The following is a 14,717-nucleotide window of genomic DNA, read 5'->3' on the forward strand; positions in this document are numbered from 1 at the left end:
ATTTCGATTTCAATTCAATGTCTCTTTTTACAATCCCTATTTTCAGCTTACAAACTCTTCATGGGCTCAGGGTGGGCGACATGGATCTCAAGAACGGCTCTAACGATTTTTCTAAAACTGTAACAGTTTATGTATACATTTTGGAAAATAATTATTAGCTAAATGGTCACAATATGAAATCTTTTGTTTGACCGTTATAATTTTTTTTCAAATATAATAATCATTAAAATTAAATTTGGTCTAAAGTTAAGGACATATTCTATAGTCAATACGTCGCCGGTTATTCTCATGTGTTGTCATGGTTTAAGAGTTAAATAAATAAATATACGCTCATTTTGAGGAAAGTCTTCTTAGTCTATATGAATACAAGATTTTCATAATGTCTTAAAAACTATAAATAGCCATCTTGTTTCGGTGTATCCGGTGTACAAACTACAGGACGTGTTGATGAGTTATCTTTCAAAAGTCACGTGATGGAACATTTTGTGTTTCTATTTATAACTTTTATTTCATAAACAATTGAGAAGTTCCGTTTTTCGTCGTTGACAATGTTTGGGTGTCGTGAAAATCTCCAATGAGTCTATCATTAGAACTTGATAGACACTGGATTGAACTTTGCATTGACTTAACCAGGATTTTTGTCCAGCAGCAGGGGGAAATTGGGACGGGCTAAAAATGTTCCACTTTGTTTGTCATTCATTATTTGTTAAGAGAAAAAAAAACACCAACTCTTACAACAAATTATCAGCTACATGGAAAGGGAATTGTTTCATCCCGTTAATATCCCCCAACGTTTTAAATGTTACTCGTTTCTGTAGATAATAAAAGTATAGTAATAACTAGTAAACATTCTTTTTTCTGTTAATGTCACCAATAAATGTGTACTTCTAGGACAACAAGCTTGATGGAATGTTTTACTAACACAGAGTAACTGTCTATATTGTTTATCAGTTGATCTATATTGTTTATCAGTCGATCTATATTGTTTATCAGTTGATCTATATTGTTTATCAGTAGATCTAGATTGTTTATCAGTTGATCTAGGTTGTTTATCAGTAGATCTAGATTGTTTATCAGTTGATCGATATTGTTTATAAGTTGATCTATATTGTTTATCAGTTGATCTATATTGTTTATCAGTCGATCTATATTGTTTATCAGTCGATCAATATTGTTTATCAGTTGATCTATATTGTTTATCAGTTGATCTATATTGTTTATCAGTTGATCTATATTGTTTATCAGTTGATCAATATTGTTTATCAGTTGATCTATATTGTTTATCAGTTGATCTATATTGTTTATCAGTTGATCAATATTGTGTATCAGTTGATCTATATTGCTTATCAGTTTATCTATATTGTTTATCAGTTGATCAATATTGTTTATCAGTTGATCTATATTGTTTATCAGTTGATCTATATTGTTTATCAGTTGATCAATATTGTTTATCAATTGATCTATATTGTTTATCAGTTGATCTATATTGTTTATCAGTTGATCTATATTGCTTATCAGTCGATCTATATTGTTTATCAGTTGATCAATATTGTTTATCAGTAGATCTATATTGTTTATCAGTTGATCTATATTGTTTATCAGTCGATCTATATTGTTTATAAGTTGATCTATATTGTTTATCAGTCGATCTATATTGTTTATAAGTTGATCTATATTGCTTATCAGATGATATATTTTGTTTATCAGTTGATCTATATTGTTTATCAGTTGATCTATATTGTTTATCAGTTGATCTATATTGTTTATCAGGATCTATTTTATCAGTTGATCTACATTGTTTATCAGTTGATCTATAGTGTTTATCAGTTGATCAATATTGTTTATCAGTTGATCTATATTGTTTATCAGTTGATCTATATTGTTTATTAGTTGATCTATTTTATCAGTTGATCTACATTGTTTATCAGTTGATCTATAGTGTTTATCAGTTGATCAATATTGTTTATCAGTTGATCTATATTGTTTATCAGTTGATCTATATTGTTTATCAGTTGATCTATATTGTTTATCAGTTGATCTATATTGTTTATCAGTCGATCTATATTGTTTATCAGTTGATCTATAGTGTTTATCAGTTGATCTATATTGTTTATCAGTTGATCTATTTTATCAGTAGATCTATATTGTTTATCAGTTGATCTATATTGTTTATCAGTTGATCTATTTTATCAGTTTATCTATATTGTTTATCAGTTGATCTATATTGTTTATCAGTTGATCTATATTGTTTATCAGTTGATCTATTTTATCAGTTTATCTATATTGTTTATCAGTTGATCTATATTGTTTATCGTGTATGAACATCTCTAGCTTCCATGTTGGTTTTTTTTTCTGCCTTGTTAAGCACGTGCTGAGAATTCGCTTTAAAACCTTACAAACTGAAGCGCTAGTTCTTTCAGACATGCAAGTCTTAAGCCAGCAGCTGACAAGCACTTTCCCCCCTGATGGACAAAACGTGTGAGGGATGAAGCGACTCATTAGATCAAGACATTCCCGAATGTGATGAATTTACCCTACATCCCCAGCTCTTTAGTCAACGACCAAACTTTGGATCTTGTTTTTTTTTTCCCTCTACTGTGCTCCTATCCTTCCACTTTATCTTTGCTTTCAATTTTATAGCCCCGATGTAAACAAGTTTTTTTTTGGGTTTATTTTTTTTTTATTTCTTCCTTCTCGGCAGTTTATTTTACCATGTAGCGCTTTAATGTTCATCAGGTGTGGAAACCACAATAGTTAGCTTGAAAACCCCAACCTCATACACACAGTAATTCATTACACCTACCCTCACACAACAACCCTAAAAGTAAAGTAGCATCCTCGATCATATCGACAAACACATACTATTGTGTCATCCACAGAATAGGCTGCGTATGGTATAACAAATGAGTTCCCTTTGGTCATTAAAATTATTTTTTGCATATTATATGCGCATGCATGAAAACCATTTTTAAAACAAGATAAAAGAAAGCTCGCGTTTTTTTTCCCACAGGTGTAAGGTTACACGCAATAACAAATGGTCTCAAAAGATTACTAGAGATGTCGATAACGATTGTAACTTTTCCATTACAATTTTTTTTTAATAAAAAAAAAGTGGTCTCCTACTCGAGGTCACTGTAGTAAGTATGATCTACTTATCAGTGTATAGTGAATGAGCAAGACTGAAAATAGGTGACCACTTACTTGATATGTATTTTAAAAAAGACTAAAGTACTTCTAGTCTTTGACTTAATTAAGTGTCAGACAAGAAAAAAAAATAATTTGAAAAAAAAACAACAACAAAGCTTCTATTAGAGAGGTTCCTTGAAAACGAAGATAATTGAAATCAATACGTCAATCTAGTCTTGCATGTTTAATAAGACACTGCTAAGTCATTTCAGGCTGATTTAGGCTACCCTTTTCATTCTCTAATAGCACTAGGGAAAAAAGGAGCTCGTTAGAATATGTCCTAGCATATGGAATAAGAAATGTAAATATAAGAATTCTAAAACAAAATCTCGGAGATGGCGGAATGTGTAGGACGTTTTTTGCATTAAAAAATATTTTTTTTTTGATATCTTCAAATTGGAGTTTAGAATGAGCTTATATTTAAATTAGTTCAATACATTATTACATAAAATAATCTTTTTCTTTCAGGAGTTTTGTTTTTTCTGGCCTTATGTATAAATGATGTGTTGGCAGACACCAAGATGTAGACTTATCAGAAAACAAGAAGGGAAAAAAATGGGTAACAAAATGTGAAAGAATAAAGGATGGAACGTGTCGGATCACATTGTAAACAAGGAGAAGCAACTCCCATAGAGCCGCCCCTGGATGAGAGATAAAACCTAGTGTTTATAGCCAGGTGAGTTGAAGAAGTGAGTACCAGGGAAGTGGTGGGTTCCTACAACCTACAGGGGACACAACCATGTGCATATAAACTGCACTTGCGAGCTGTAAACGCTAATGTTTTTTTCGGAACTTAATGTTATCTCCCTTCAATAGCGAGATGGCCAGCACTGATCACGTGACTTGGGGATCAGAGAACTTCCACAACTAAACACAGGAAAACCTCGCACTTTTTTTTTTTTTGTTTTCTGGTCTGATGGGGAGGTTTGTAATTTGATTAAACAATTGAAAGAAATGTATTTGATCAAAGACAACGAAGTTCGCAGACGCGATGATATAGAAATAAAACTGAAAGAGAAACGTCTGAGGGAGCCTGTAAAAAAGCATAACCCTGTACATTCACTCTACACGTAGGTGACGCCCTCAAATATGGACAACTTTCAATCTCAAGCTCACAGGAAACTGCGTAGTGAAATGAGTAAAAAAAAAAAAAAGAAAAAAATCAACTCGATATTTCCGAACGATGCTATCATTGAAAAACCAAAGAGGAAAAGATGTGACTAGTTGAGCACTACACTTGTATTCAACAAGTTCAGCGTAGCACCTAGACTTCATTGAAGTGACCAGTCGGCCGACGGGCATTCTGAACTACAATAGGCCTACTTAGCTTTAAAACAGTCTGATATTCTGAACTACAATAGGCCTACTTAATTTTAAAACAGTCTGATATTCTGATCTACAATAGGCCTACTTAATTTTAAAACAGTCTGATATTCTGAACTACAATAGGCCTACTTAGCTTTAAAACAGTCTGACATTCAGAACTACAATAGGCCTACTTAATTTTAAAACAGTCGGATATTCTGATCTACAATAGGCCTACTTAATTTTAAAACAGTCTGATATTCTGAACTACAATAGACCTAACTAGCTTTAAAAACAGTCTGACATTCAGAACTACAATAGGCCTACCTAGCTTTAAATCAGTCTGACATTCAGAACTACAAATTAACATGAAGCGAGACTGTCTCTTCTTTTTATGTTTTAAAATCGAAGCCGCTCGAATCGGAATTAAAATTAAAACCTTTTCATTTCTAATTAACTCCCTTCATTCTCCAATCTTATGTTTAGAAAAAAACCTGAATGTTCGCGAAACAAATGTGTAAGTTAACTTCCTGTTTACACATCTCTTGGGGCCTTGATACATACACCACGTGACACACAAATACCCAGTTTCCCTGAAGAAGTACTCCTTATCGATACATAAACACCATAAAAATCATTCGATGTTGGAAAGAAATAGTGAAAACTTAATCACATGTGTCTATATTGGGAAAATTTCTATGTATTTTATATTTTCAAGAATGATAGTAAACGAAACTACGAGAGGTGGGAGGCTTTTTTGTTTATAGATTACATAGCTTAAAACAAGAAAATACAAGGTGTATGAAATTACAAGTTCCATCTCACTGAACTAGACTTTTGTTGACATAACAGTCTATGGAATTGATATTAACTCGTGCTGTAATGAACAAAAAAGAATAAAATGTGAATCTCCTTACCAATTTGAATAAGTGGTCCAAAAACTGAAGAGTCCTGTACAGTGCTGCAATTCCAACGCCTGTCTCTGAACTGAAATTGACACTCGCCAATGCCCATCTTGGCCCCACGTCCAATACTGGACATATGATCCTGGTACGTGGTACACAGTCTAAGCTGTCGGGCAGAAAGTCCTTTGATTTGCGCACAAAGTCCAATGACAGGCTGGGAGGCACCTAAGACGTAGGTCGGATGATTCTTCCACCTCTCTACCCCAGATACTCCAAGTTGCCTGGAACCAAACAGTACAATTAGATTCAACTGGCATTGGGGAATTATAGTCCATTAGTCTGGACCAATAAAGTTATCTTATCTTATTTTATTTGATGGCTGGTGAAAACAGTGTGTCAATCTTTATGTTTATTGAATGTACATAGTCATTCAATGTTGCAACCTTGCTATACATCCGAACGCCTGTGTGCATTGCACACTTTAGGTGCTAAATGTTTTAGTACTGCATTCAATAATTCTATGTTGAAAATGAACAGCTTAACAAAATGATGCATTACAAAATAATATTAATTTGATTGACTAAATCGATTATCTTGGTTTATATAGCTTGCTTTTTGATTAAAGGGAAGAAAGTGACCATATCACATAGATCTATACAGCACAAAAGAAACAGTCTACAAAATCTTAAATGTATTCTCTACAGACAAAATGTAAAAATGTCAAAGAATGAATTTGTTATTTACTTTGTGCATGCTCAATTGATACATTGCTGAGGACATAAGACAATGTCAAAATGTGAGAGATTCCCTGGCCACCAAAAGACATACATCGTACATGCCAGGAAGTAAGATCAAGAGTATATCAATACAATTATCATTGTTAGTGTAATTTATTTATTTCCTTGAGTCCCTGGGCATCCTAATCTAGCTCCGGTTTCAGATGAATCCGCATAATTATACGAAATACAGGAGAACTAACAAGCAAATAACTTGTCTATCGAGGACATGTCATAAGATATTAATACAAAAAAACTAGAAACCAAAGCTGGATTGTCTGATCTAAAGGTTTAGCGTCAACATAAAAAAAAAATATAATACTCTTCTCTTATTTATTACTACTAAAAAGTAACAGGAAAAAAAAAGATTTAAATAAAAAAACAAAAAAAACTCCAATAAAGAATATAAAAAAAATAAATGTTTGTTCAATTCACCTATTGACCTACGTTTGTTCCAGTATAGTGCTCCATAAATGTGATACATTGGTTTATTGTGTATCAGATATATTGCCTCGAGTCACGTTGAATAGTTTTTCTTTTTTGTCAAGTTTTCGCCTGTTGCATAAGTTATCCATTGTTACTCAGATTCTTAATAATCAAGTACTAAACACCCAAGTACCTGTTCAGAAAGTCAACCACAACATCTTTTTTCTTTTTCCCCGCCCCTGGTGCTATTTAAATTATATTACATTTCTTTCAACAGAAATAAAGAGCGTATTTTTTTTTTTTACTTTGTTATCTTGTATAACCATGGGAACTATGTAGGGCATAAAATTATAAACGTATGTCTCAATTGTTCTGTCAAACCTAAATCATGAGTAAAAGTACTTGTGTCTGAGTACAATCGCTTAACTTGCTCTTACTTCCTCACTGGAGTCGACTTACTCCCAATTCAATCAGCAGTGCGATCCCTTATACTAAGCTATGAGATATAAAGAAAAACATAAAACCCATTCTTAAAGTCATCTGCAAGGCGAGTAACTCGGGAACAATATGTTAACAAATTAATGCCCCTGTTCTTACTCTTCATCCTTTAAAAAAATGGCGGGAGAAAATGTTAAACAAATAAAGAGCACTCAGGACTGCCGCGGTGCCCAGGAATTTGGCATGCTGTCTGTCTGTCTGTCCGTAATTACTATTTTCTGCTGCCTGCGTGACAGCACATCGCTTTTTCTAGAGGTTTGGTGAATGTGTGGAGGCTGTGACTACATGTCAGTTGAGGTGTCAATAAGGGACAAGTTTTTTTCCACAACATACAGAAATAAATGTTGGACTCAGTTTGTAACAGGGATGTGTACATCTCCAATTTCTTGATTCTCAAGTCTTCAGTCTCGCCCTTACAAAGATTAAATGTTCAACAGAGTGTGTCAGGAACAAATACGTACTAATGTACAGCAAGAAACAAGGTGCACACAGACACACGTGTAGTGAAACCCAGGGGCACAAAGACACATTTTAAAGATACATGGGTGTACTCAGACACATGTGTAGAGATACAGGTGCACAGTGACACATGTGTAGAGGGACACATGGGTAGAGACCAGGGTTTACAAAAACACCTGTTTAAGAGAGACCTAGGTGCACAAAGACACATGTGCAGAGTGACACATGTTCCCAAATGACACGTGTATAGTAACCCTTTTGAAAAAAAATACAAGTGTCGACCCTGGTCGTGTGGTAAGCGCTTCGAACTGTCGTCACGGTGGTCCGGAGTTTGAACTCTGCCCACCCCTGTATGGACCAACAAAACACAAAATTCCTAACAAACTTTATTACAAAATTAATGACAAGCTAGTCTATGTAGGTCACAGCTGGGGCTGCGTATCCACGGGAAATACTGCATTCCTCATTAATCTTCGGACTCGAAGACAAGCCTGATTATTAGTCTATTTACATGTATATAATAGACTACTTGCTACTGCGTAAATGATATGCAATTTTATATAATAAGAAACAACTATACTCAATGTGTTCATATAGTTTAAAAGATGGGCGTATGGTTTGCGCTTCTGAACATTGTCACGATGACTCCAAGTTCGAATCCTGCCTGCTAGAAAATTTCTGTTAGTCCTTGAATTTTAAAAACTTTTTTAAAATGTCTAATTGTCCGCGATTTGATGACATGATTAAGACTGACTGCTTCTTACTGGTGTAGGTAAACCGTAACAGATCCAGGTTTGAACATGACACCAGACTAATCTACTAGCGAGCCCAAACAGTAGACCAGTAATAAGGAGATGTCTACAACTCAGCACCCATGGCACTTAATGGAGCTTGTGAGTTGAATAGCTGGTGAGACTAGCACACAAAGTGATCCAGCCTAGTGAATTCTTCCATCAGACTGTTGCCCAAATGTCAGCGTAGAGATGATTGATTCATGAATGCTCTTCTAAACATAGCCCACGGAGATGCGAACATACAAAAGTAGATTAGACAATTATATCACGCCATCAGTGTCTAAAAATAGATACCTCTCTATCTTCTCCGTACCCTTTGCGTTCTCAATCTTACAAGTTTTTTTTGTTTTTTTTTAATATCATTTTTTTCTCATGGCTCGTCATTCTCTCTCTCTCTCCTCGTTTCTCACTATTGGAGTCAGTACAAAGAACAGGTTCGTACCTTCAACTGTCTGACACTGATTGCGGTTTTTCTTTTCGGCTACTTTTTTTGTGTGTGTGTTCTTTATGACTAGTCCAATGCTAGACATGTTCACACTGACGACCAAATAAAAAAAATATAGTTCAAATTGTTAGCGGTTATATTATTGGTATATATTGTTATCGATTAAGAGAAAAAAATATAGTCTAAATGTCTCTCTATACAAGATCAGCTCTAAAACTTGTTTACATGTATATAATGGAGTATATAGATAAAGCCAAGCGCTTACAAATGACAGACACAGATAGTGCAGAGGGTATTGGCTACACATAAAACGACAAGACACAATTTCTCTGCCTGGTTGGATGTAAAAAAAAAAAAAAGTTCCCCTTTCAGACCTTGTGATCTATAGGGCAGATGATGTAAAGGTTATCTGTTTCAGTGGCCTACGGTTAACGAAGGTCTCATGTGGCCAGCACAACGACCAACCGCCTTTACTTTTCCCCAACTAACATCAGGAACCCATTAGAGATGGGTGGACTCAGAAGCGCCCAAAGATCCAAAAAATAAAAATCCCAGTCTTCACTAGGATTCGAACCCCGGACCCCGGTTCGGAAGCCAAGCGCTCAGCCACCTTGCCTCATTGCTTGATGTGCTTGGGATCAAACAGTCACGGAGAATGCGACGCTGCGGCTGCTCTACTTACCACCACATGTCCAGAGCGTACACTGCGCGTGTTTCCATGGAGACCAACAGGATGACCAATGTCCACCACCACCAGGTCGGTGCACGGGGAAGATCATCTTTCCTCCTCCTCCGCCTCGACACTTCCATGCTAGCATAATCTCAACCAATCACCGCATCTGTAACAAAAATAGGAACCAACAGTAGCATCGTTAACATCATGTAGTTGACAGTATTATTATAGTAAGGAAACTGGTAATAACTCCCGACACAGAGCTCTTTCCATGTCTCTATAAAATACTCATCTATCAAGACTCAGGTAATACAGAATCTCCTCAACAAGACAAATTACGAAAATAAAACGCCGTTTTAGCAATATCAAGGTAAAGAGATAAAATACAAAGAAATATCCACATAAGTATAAATAAATATTTACATAGAATAGAATTGGTTAAAAAAAAACAAACTTTCCTAAACATTTAGTAATGTATTTTCAAAAAGCCGACAACGAGGAGGACACCTCATGTAGAGGAGGGCTGGGGGAAAGAAAAGAGGCGCAAGACAGCACCTATTCGAAAAGGAAAGGATTGCATCAAACGGACAGGCGTGGACCAGGAGCGCTTCACCATAAATACTTCAGGACAATCGTTCATACGTTAATGACTTCTCTACTAATTGTTACCTAACTGTTGCTCCTTCTTTATGGAAGTAAAAGGTGTTTTTTTTTTGGTTTGTTTTGACGGAATATAATGCTTCATTCACCGCCACACTCTTCACCTACGACTAATCATTGTTGTTTTTAAATTCGAAAGTGAGTTGCTATAGATCAATTATGTAGTAGTTACATGTCAAAAGAAGACACTTTATTTAGGCCTATCAATGGCGGTCATCTATTAGAGTCGAAAGATACACCAGGAAATAACATCTTGTTGACAGTCCGACGGTGACATCATCCATTTTGTTTGATTGACACACGAGACTGAGTTATGACATAAACACTGACCAAGTCATGACTCAAGTCAAAAAGATCTACAGGGCGGGCTGGAGCTGGAGATGGTTTTTGAAGTCATTGTAACTTCTACAGAATGTGAAGTCATAGTAACTTTTACAGAATGTGGTGACTTCTACAGAAAGTGAAGTCATTGTAACTTCTACAGAACGTGAAGTCATAGTAACTTTTACAGAATGTGGTAACTTCTACAGAACGTAAAGTCATAGTAACTTTTACAGAATGTGGTAACTTCTACAGAACGTGAAGTCATTGTAACTTCTACAAAACGTGAAATCATTGAACTCCAAATGATTCCTTCTATTATCATCAACTAGAAAGCAAATCTAAAAGTTATTTATGAAATTAGAGATAATTGACAGTATGCTAAGACTTTGCTTTATCAATATTTCTTCATTTCATAGAACTATTTAAAACTAAACTAAACCAAAGAAGAAATGAAAAAAAAAAAACTTTTCAAGAAAATAAATGTAGTTAAATAAATTAAATTACAGGACTAAACTCATGTCACTTGACAGGAATAGATCAAGTAACGTGATCTTTGGGTATTAGGGAGTGTATAGGTGTTGACTAGTGTAGGAATGTCCTATGACATGCTAGTTTCAGAAGGATGCACTGTACCCGACGTGGAAGGCTGATGAAACAGACGACGGAGCGACAGACACATTTTAACAACCGAATAGCGAGAACAGTAGATTTGAATGAGCAGACTTAATTCAACATCCTTTAATATCATGAGCTGACATAATACAACACCCTTTAAAATCTCGGGATTTCATTTTATATTTTGTATATTACTGCAAAGACAGTTGTTCATCAGATTGATTGTCGGATAAATATGTTTATTATTAAGTAGTAATAGATAATCTTTATGTGAATAACTCTGCCCACAAGATCTAAGCTACAGCACTGTCAAATAAATGAAAGAAAGCAGGAAAAAAAAGAACATTATTTAACAGTCACGTATAGTGTGGGTCACCTTACAGTGAAGGACCACTATAAATTCATTCACATGATTTCCAGTCATATTCATGTATAGGGAAAATATTGATAGATAAAAGTTATAGGGTTGAAATGTGTGATGTTGAAATAAAACACAAATTGCCAAATAGATCTCCAGGATCAAGATAAAGACCGCGGTGATATACGTTGCTGGCCAGGCCTCTAACTGAAATTCTACATCAGATTTGATCTTATCTCTTCTCGTTTGCGGTCTGAAAACTTCAAAGCTCTATTTGAAAAGTAAAGCGACCATGCACACAATAAACATCCAGGCCTCTACCTTTTGTGCCATTCTAAACTTCCGATGTCGTCAAGTACAAACAAGGTCACACACGAGTATGTCTAGGAAAGGGGGAGCCACGGGCGGAGGTTGCGATCTTTTTCGGAAATCCGTTTACCTGTCTTGTAATTGATACGGTGATTTGGTCTCAGATTTGTAAGCCAAGACTAACAAAGGGCCAATTAGAGTTGAGAGATGACCTATACAAGTCTAGACTGGGGAGATAACATCTACCAGCACTTTTTATCCATCTTCACATAATGCTGAAACTATTTCCACCGGTAAACTTTAATATTAACATTCACTGTAATGTACCTCGTAATGTTTGATAATAACAACACTATAACGCAATACATCCTTAGTTCTTAATCACTTTTAGTTAACTACTGCGGTATGCTTACTAAATAGTGCAGCGAATCTCAGGCCCACATATCGTGACATATTTGATGACTCTCTCCTTGTGTTCAGTGTCCAAAGGTCAGGATTTTCCAAGTGTCCAGCATATGAATCCTCATCGTCCTCTAGGTATGAACTTTATGAAGTTTATTTCATCAATTCACTTGGTCACAGCCTCACACAGCCTCACACAGTCTCACACAGTCTCAAACAGCCTCACACAGTCTGTTTGCTGTTTTCTCAAACAATGCCGTGCTTCCTACACTGCATGACTTTCTAGATCTGGCTCGATCATAAGGGACGCAAAGTGCCGAACAAATGATCGCAAGTTAAAATCACTTTTGATACTAGAGTTGTTTTTGAATAATTCTAAAAGACAACGGACGCTAATAGTATTAGACACTTGTGAATTATTGGTTCTTGTCAAAGCCACACACACAACACAAAACTTAGCCTTTGAGAGCAGAACAAAATACTAAGTCTCATGGATCGCTATGTCTTTTACGTTTTAAAATTATAATTCTTTGTTCAACTATTCAGTCTACAAGAGTGTCTCATTGTATTAACTCTTTTTCTCCGTAATTATTTTTGCACATTTCGACGGAATTCTTCATTTTAGTCATGACTATTTCACTACCATGGCTGCCTGGTCGTGCGGTTTGCACGCTGGACTGTCGTTCAGATTCATCGATGGTCCCGGGTTAAAACCCTGCCCGCTCCCATCCCCCGTTGTCCTGCGGGAGGTTTGGACTAGGAAGTAATTATCTTCAACTCTGAAGGAACATCCGAAACATATAAAACATTTTACAACATTTTTACCATGTAATGATGAAGCTTCAATAGCTTTGATCTTTGTTAACAGAAAATGTTTTATTTGGTGGAGACTTAAAGGGGAAGGCATGCTCCTTCTATATAGCATAAAGTAATGTGTTTACAATTAAATTAAACATTTATTTCAATTAATGAGGTCAAATCAATTACGGTATCTTCGATTAGGAGAGAAAGAGTTAAGAAACAAATGCTAACAACTGACGATAGGGCATTTAAATGCCGCAAGGCGCCAATTTCTTTAGAAACATTCAAGCAAGGCTAAATCTCTCTGTCCATTGTATAGCGAATGGGCTAACCTATGAATACATTTGTCTAGAAAATACTGAAAAAAAAAAGAAGAGCCGGGTCAAGAGAGAAAGAGAGAGAGAGAGAGAGAGAGAGAGAGACGTAACTAGCAATGGTATTTCTCTTACATTTTTCTTATTTCTATGATACTTTACAAACAAATGATGGCATTAACCACAGCTCGCCAATAGCTATCAACACAAACTCTCAAGACAATAGTCTTTAGATGTTGAACATATAGATGTAGCCTGCAAGAGCTGTAGCGACACAGAGTGCATTGATGCTGACACCATACGTCTGTAAACTTCCAGCTGTTCCACAGAGTATGTGGGTGGCTGAGTCGAGGGATTAGCGTCATTTTGTTTAGGACCTGGCTCTCCAAGATGGGGGAGATACAGCAGGACAGGATCCCACTCCGTGTTTATTGACAAAGAGATACTCAATTCTTGTGGAAGCAGAGAAAATAAACTTCCAACTTATGTGTGTGTATTTTCGTGCATATGTGTTGGTGCAGTTCGTGGCCTATTTCTGTTGGGAGACGCTGTTTCGGAACAAATGTATATTTGGACTGGATTACACGTAGAATAGCCTCACACAAGTCAAGTCATATTTCCGAGACAGAAACAAATAGGAATACAAAGGTCTTTGTGAGAAACTATGAATGGCTTATTAGAGTCCAGAAATAGATGTATCCAAATAGTTAGCAGAGCACTTGGTGCAGCCACATTTAACTTTGAATCACTTTAAACAAATACCATCATTACGCGTATAATACATATATATGTTTCGCGAATGGCCGAGGCGTGTGGCCAATACCAGATGTACTTGAAATTAAAAGTGTTTATTTTGCTTTGGCCGCCAACTTCGCGAAATGCAGAGAATACCTTGGCCTATACCCTATGTGCTAATGCAAGATTGTCCAGTAAGCTGTGCATTTGTAAATTCCAGTGTATTGTTAGTTTCGTTGTAACGATACTTGTCAGCGTCTCTGCTGCTTTGTTAAAGAGAATGTCTTGATTCTGTCTCATCTTGTGATTATTCTGACAGAGGTTTTAGTGTGAGTCATTTTTCTTCGGCTCGTGCGAAGCAGAACGTTTTGGCACCTCAGATTTTGCCGCTAAATGTTTTAGACACATGTTCATTTATCATGTCTTTAAAGAAATACTTATGTTTTCTATTTGTGTTGGAGTTCAATTATTTTTGTTTCAGAACAATATATATATATTTTGTAAATTAGATTTGAGATGTGAATTTGTTATGCAATTATGGCTATGTTATAAACTGTTGAATATTGTGTGGGTTTTAATATTGCTTAAAAACAAAATGAAAAAAACAACAACATAAAAAATACTTTAAAAAAAGCTTATATTAAGTGCAATTGTATCAATTAGTTTGGACCAGTCGTGTAAATATATGCAATACAATCGTAAACATAGTAAATCTGTGCGATTAGAAATATT

At 35.6% G+C, this 14,717-nt stretch overlaps 2 protein-coding genes across 8 annotated transcripts in view; both read right to left on the minus strand.

The window, feature by feature from the left end:
• The window catches only part of LOC106066212 (polynucleotide 5'-hydroxyl-kinase NOL9-like), a 329,067-nt gene that overhangs the window by 96,383 nt on the left and 217,967 nt on the right, over window positions 1–14,717 (minus strand). The window lies entirely within an intron of this gene.
• Window positions 1–14,717, minus strand: part of LOC106061915 (protein Wnt-5b-like) — a 221,903-nt gene that overhangs the window by 49,010 nt on the left and 158,176 nt on the right. For all 7 annotated transcript variants that reach the window (XR_008777586.1, XM_056027018.1, XM_056027019.1 and 4 more), the window contains 2 exons: window positions 9,477–9,633; window positions 5,409–5,677 (listed from right to left, as the gene is read on the minus strand). Coding sequence is in view for 6 of the 7 variants with exons in the window: in XM_056027018.1 (XP_055882993.1) it covers window positions 5,409–5,677; window positions 9,477–9,604 (397 nt within the window). In the remaining variant the exon portion in view is untranslated. The remainder of the gene's footprint in view (window positions 1–5,408; window positions 5,678–9,476; window positions 9,634–14,717) is intronic.

This window comes from Biomphalaria glabrata, chromosome 4 (assembly GCF_947242115.1).
Source record: "Biomphalaria glabrata chromosome 4, xgBioGlab47.1, whole genome shotgun sequence".
Lineage (NCBI taxonomy): Eukaryota > Metazoa > Mollusca > Gastropoda > Planorbidae > Biomphalaria > Biomphalaria glabrata.